This window comes from Ursus americanus, chromosome 8 (genome assembly GCF_024610735.1).
Source record: "Ursus americanus isolate L20-20 chromosome 8, mUrsAme1.1.p, whole genome shotgun sequence".
NCBI lineage: Eukaryota > Metazoa > Chordata > Mammalia > Carnivora > Ursidae > Ursus > Ursus americanus.
The window spans coordinates 80,491,868-80,497,867 of NC_142134.1; the positions used below are offsets into that span (position 1 = coordinate 80,491,868).

The 6,000-nt window shown below is 55.8% G+C and overlaps 1 protein-coding gene across 2 annotated transcripts in view; it reads left to right on the forward strand.

Moving 5' to 3' along the window:
* The window catches only part of HTRA3 (HtrA serine peptidase 3), a 31,992-nt gene extending 26,228 nt beyond the window's left edge, over window positions 1-5,764 (forward strand). For both annotated transcript variants that reach the window (XM_087864316.1, XM_045777086.2), the window contains exons 7-9: window positions 901-949; window positions 2,791-2,886; window positions 4,607-5,764. In XM_087864316.1, coding sequence (XP_087720442.1) covers window positions 901-949; window positions 2,791-2,886; window positions 4,607-4,772 — 311 coding nt within the window. In that variant the 3' untranslated portion in view covers window positions 4,773-5,764. The remainder of the gene's footprint in view (window positions 1-900; window positions 950-2,790; window positions 2,887-4,606) is intronic.
* Window positions 5,765-6,000: the final 236 nt, after the last annotated feature.

The window sequence follows — 6,000 nt, forward strand, 5'->3', positions numbered from 1 at the left end:
CGCTTACATTGGGTTTCATCTGGTCCTCTCTTTCTGGTTCTTAAGGTGAAAGCTGGGATCAGTGATATGAGACCTTTCTTCTTCTCTGATATTGGCACTCTCACCTGCACCTCGCAAATCCTGATATGCCGTTTTCCCATTTTTATTTAGTTTTAAATACTTTCTAATTTCCTTTTTGATTTCTTCTTTGAAGATGGGGTATTCAGAAGTGTGTTATTTAGTTTCTAAGTTATTGGACATTTTCTAGATACCCTCCTACTACTGATTTCTACTTTAATTCCATTGTGGTCAGAGAGCATGTTTTTATAAGACATTTTAATTGTGCTGAGACTTGTTTTATGGTTCCAAATAAGTAAATGTTATTTCTGGGGCTAAGACACCTTCTAACTCACAGACTGGTGCAGCCAAGAGATAGAGCTGCCACCTTGGCAAGTTGTGTGTTTAAGTCTCCAGCTGGAGGGCCTGGCACATGGCTAGTGCTCACTGGGCATTATTGGCTAATGTTGTAATTTATGGGGAAGGCAGGAGAAGGTAACAAGTTCAGATCTGAGCAGGCCAGTTTGGGGAGACTGTGAGATGGAGGCTGGAGAGGAAAGCCCCATTGGCCATTGGGGTTTGTGTGTGGGGCTCAGTGGCAGAGAAGCTGTAGGAACTGATGTGATTGTATGGGGCCTGAAGGCAATGGTGGGCAAGAAGTCACCAGACTAGGCAGGACATCTCCCAGCTCCTCAACAGCAGCCTGGAGGAGAGAGGCGGCTCTAGGCCTGTGACCACAAGGGATGGATCTTGCTGCTTTTTGCTCCTGGGGGGGGGGGGGGATTTTGGCCCCGCCTGGCCCCTTAGGGAGGGCAGAGGCTTTCATAGTGGCTCTAACGGAGTCCCGTCATGTTTTGTTCCCAGACTGGAAGAAGCGATTCATCGGCATCCGGATGCGGACCATCACACCAAGGTGAGTGTCTGAGGATGCAGCCCTGCTGCCCCTCCATCCTCATACTTCTCCTCACCTCTCCGCCCAGACCCTGCCCAGCTGTGCCCAGCCACCTGCAGGTGTTCCCGAGGGCCAGACACACTCAGAGTCCCAAGCCTCTGCTCAGGCCAGCCCTCTGCCTGCAATGCCTTTACCCCCTCTGTCTGATAGGTTCCTTCAGCACCCTCAGGACTCCATTCAGGTGCCCCCTCCTCCAGGAAACAAGCCTCTGTGGCTACCATAACGAATTACCACAAACTGGGTGGCTTAAGATGATAAGAATCCATTCTCTTGCAGTTCTGGATGCCAGTAGTCCAAATCAGGGTGTCAGCAGGTCTGTGCTCCCACTGGAGGTTCTGTGGGGATGGTCCTTCCTTGCCTCTCCCCACTTCCGGGGGTTCCAGGGATTTCTTGGCTTATAGCCACATGACCTCAATCTCTGCCTCCATCCACATGTGGCCTCTGTGTCCAAATAGCCCTCTTCTTTCTCTTATAAAAACACCAGTCCTTGGATTTGGGTCCCACCCTAAGTTAGGATGACCCTACCTATAGATCCTTAACCAATTAGATCTTCAAAGATGCTATTTCTACACAAAATCACTTTCTGAAGTTCTGGGTGGACATAAATTTTTGGGAGACACTATTATACTCCCCGTGCCACTCAAGTGGGAGGAGTACCACCTCTTCCCCCTGCATAGCTGTGCTTCCCTTCCAAGCATTGCACTGGTCCCATGGGTTGGAATTGCCCGTTTGTGCCCTGCCCCCTCAACGTTGAATCTGAGCTCCTTGGGAGTGAAGACTGTGTTCTGCTCATCAGTACCATGTCTACAACAGAGTGGGTGGCTGAAAACACTGATAGTGAAATAAAGGGTGGAGTGGGTGAGGAAAAGGAGAGAAATGGGGAAGGAAGGGAAGCAGGGAGAGAAAAATATGCAGAGTCAAGTCCAAAGATTTAGAGAAGGAGGAGCATTGGGTGCTCTGAGGAGAGCTAAGGCATGCTCAACCTACTATACCCTCAAACCTGTACAGTCCCTAAAATGATCATTCTTCCCATTTCATCAACTGTTAATCTAGGGATTAAATCTGACAGCCATTTGTAATCAAGACCAATATACCAACTTATCTATTAAATGTGTTCTTTTTTCTGTCTTTTATCCACTCATCCATCACACCACTTGTCCATCCATCTATCACACCATCCACCCATCTATCCATCCATCACACCATCCCTCCCTCCTTCCCTCCATCCATCACACCATCCCTCCATCTATCACATCATCCATCCATCCATCATTCATCCGTTCCTCCTTCCATCCGTCACACCACTCCTCCATCTGTTCCTCACACCGTCCATCCATCCATCCATCCATCCATCCATCCATCCATCCATCCATCACGCCATCTGTCCAGGCTTCTGTCTACTCAGCCCATGACTCACTCATTGCTCATCCTTCATCTATCTATTTATCCATCTTTCCTTCTTTCCATCCATCCACCTATTTGTTCACTTATCCTTCTACCTTCCTTCCTTTCTCTCATCTGTTCTCCCATCCACCCTCCCATCTATCCATCACCCTCCCCTGTCCACACTTCTAACCATCCACCTTCAGTACACTTTCTCTTGCGGAGCCCATGTCAAGTGGAGGACACTGAGAAGAACCAGTGTCAACCCAGAGGGGTCAGTGGTAGGAGAGAGCAGTTTCAGGGTCCAAAGGAGATACCTCTTCTGGCCTGGGTGGTGGGGGGAGTGAGGGCAGCATTGTGCCATGGAGTCAGTTTAGAGGCTCAGAAGAAGTGTGTTAATTGTGGAACTTCCTTTTCAGTTTGGTGGAAGAACTAAAGGCCAGCAACCCAGACTTCCCGTCGGTCAGCAGTGGGATTTACGTGCAAGAGGTTGCTCCAAACTCACCTTCTCAGAGGTACGCTGCACTCCGGGAAGCAGGGGCTGCACAGGAGGCAATCAGACATCCTGGAAGGTGGGGTTGGGTGGGTCACCCTCTCAGAGGTGCGCTGCACTCCGGGAAGCAGGGGGCTGCACAGGAGGACAATCAGACATCCTGGAAGGTGGGGTTGGGTGGGTCACCCTCTCAGAGGTGCGCTGCACTCCGGGAAGCAGGGGGCTGCACAGGAGGCAATCAGACATCCTGGAAGGTGGGGTTGGGTGGGTCACCCTCTCAGAGGTGCGCTGCACTCCGGGAAGCAGGGGGCTGCACAGGAGGCAATCAGACATCCTGGAAGGTGGGGTTGGGTGGGTCACCCTCTCAGAGGTGCGCTGCACTCCGGGAAGCAGGGGGCTGCACAGGAGGACAATCAGACATCCTGGAAGGTGGGGTTGGGTGGGCATGAGGCCTAGGGTGGGCCCACTTCAGTGACCCTGCATGACCTTGAGCACCCCCGCCCCTGGTACATGACATGGCACGGAGTGGCGGGTGGGATTCTGGCCTAGCATCTAAGCCAGGGGCAGGCTGGAGAGATGAGGTACCCCTTAGAGCATTGGCAGTGCCCTTCCTCGGCCCAGTATGTCCTTTCCTTTGGGTCTGGAGAGACAGAGTAGGGGAGACCCCCCCCTGAAGCTCAAACCCCAATCCAACCCAGCTCCCATCAGCCCGGTGAGCCAACCGGGGTCTTCCTGGGCCTGTTTCCTCATCTGCAAAATGGACACGATTCGGTCTACTCTTTCTCCCCTGAGGAGGCTTTGTCAAGATCCAATGAGACAAAGCACCGTTTTCTCTGAAACCACCGGGTACGGGAGAGCGGTCGACTGCAGCCCCGTGAGCTGCGGCAGCCTGTATAGCACGGGTGCCACAGGCTTGCACGGCCAGTCCGGGCCCCACAGGGGCTCTGAGCAAGCCCTTCCCTCCTCTGCCCCAGGTCTGGGTCTGAACGGTGGGGGGGCTGCATTCGGTCTGTGGCCTACACAGTAATCCCTGGAGCTGAGGTCGTGCTCAGGGGGTCTGTGAGGGGCAAGGGCAGGGTGTGGAGTGGAGAGGAGCCAGGCAGGCAGGCCTCCAGCCTCGCAGGGCCCCCTCTACCAAACAGGACCCCCTCCCTGTTTTCTGTCATGCTGCTTCACAGGGGCCATGTAGCCAGGTGCTCGGTCCACAGCTGGCCTACAGTGGAAGAAGTTGTTGAAACATGGGTCCGGGAAGCCAATGAGTAGCTGCCAGATTCAGACCCCTTATTCAGGGTTTCAGCAGTTAGCGGGAGGGGCCGTGGGCAGGCCTCCTCAAGAGCCAGAGCGGTGGGCTCGGTGGCAAGGGTGGCTGCTGCTGACGAGGCTGCCTAGTCAGTCAGACCTCATGCAGCCTGGACTTCGTAATCTGCAAGCGTGTTCCCACATGGGACTGCAGATGTAGAAACTGAGGCTCAAAGGGGCCTGGCCTGCGGCAGCCCAGCTAAGAAGGCTGCAGCCGGAAGCTGAACCCAGCACTCATCACGCAGAGAAGAAGCAGGCTCACAAAGCACTAGCCCATCGCAGGACATCAGTTTCCATCTGGTGTAAGAACCTTGCGGTCAGGACGGTGTTCTTACCTGTCGAAATGATTTTTCTTAAACTACTGCTGTTAGACCAAATCATCCCCTGAGCAGGGTCTGGGCCTCACAGGGATGTGCGGTGACTGCGTGTTTCTCCATTGGCAGAGGGGGCATCCAAGATGGCGACATCATTGTCAAGGTCAACGGGCGCCCTCTGGCGGACTCAAGCGAGCTGCAGGAGGCGGTCCTGACGGAGTCCCCTCTGCTGCTGGAGGTGCGGCGGGGGAATGATGACCTCCTGTTCAGCATCGCGCCCGAGGTGGTCCTGTGAGGGTGGTGCCCCTCCCCATGTCGCCGAGTACCAGAGCCTACAGCCCGGGACAGGTGCCAGCCGAGAGGTCCCGTCCAGAGCCGCTGCCTCCCACAGGGGCAGGACGAAGGACCACGGACGGTCCTCAGCAGAGCCAGTGGCCTCCTCCTGGCCGTCCAGGGGCAGAGCCACAGGCAGGGCTTGGACAGGGACCCACCTCAGCCTTCAGGAAGGCTGACTTCCACATCACAGTGCCATGGGGGCAGCCAGATGTCCCCCTCGTACAGATGCTTCTGAGGGCCACCTTCTAAGTGCCCGGGATATCCAGAACATTCCTCTGGAGCTCCCCACAGGTCCCACCCTCCCTTCTACAACCCCTGCCTTTACACCTGTCCAACCTCTGTCTAAATGTCCAACCTGCTGCTACCCCACCCTTCCCTCCGACTCTCCCGCTCAGGTCAGTTCCCCAGCCTGTCCGCCCCGAGGAATGCCTCCCAGCCCCTGCACCGGATACCACAGTGCCCACCACACAGAATGACCAGGGCTGTGTCTCCACCAGCCTGGAGGCCCTGGAGGGCGGCCACGTCTGACCCTCTTGCAGAGTCAAGTGTGGGGACCTGGCCCAGAACAGGCCCCGAGGGGATGGCCGTGGCTTCCCAGCCACGCCCCGTGGCTGGTGATAGGCTTCACCTTCCCAGGCGGTAGAGAGACCGGCCAGGAGCAGAGTGTCTGACACCGTCTGGAAGGCCGCTTGTCCTCCTGGAGGTGACCATGGGGCTGTGGGCAGAGGACGCCTCCGGGGGGGTGGGTTGCAAGGACTGAGCCGGCTTGTCTCCCCTGTGCCATTCTGCATGGGGCCATCGACTCACAGAACCGCCCCTAGCGCGGCTGGGGGTGCGCGTGTGTGCTGAGGTGTATTTGTGAGCTTTGCTGTACAATGGATTCCCCATGTTGCTTGTACTGTATGTTTCTCTACTGTATGGGAATTAAAGTTTACAAGCACATGGTCCTCAGCCAGCAGGGGTGCTCCGGGCAGCCCACCGCACCAGCCACCACTTCTCTCGGGTCCAGAGCTGACCTGCCAGCCGAAGGCCTGGGAAACCACCCTGAGCGCGGGGGCATCGGGCCAGCCCCCCCTCCTCACTTACTCCTGGTCTGTGGTCTCAGGCAAGACGCTTCCCTGCCCCTGCCTTGTCCTCTCTCCGGGTGTAGGAGGAACACTGATACCACAGCTCCGAGGCGAGGGGCG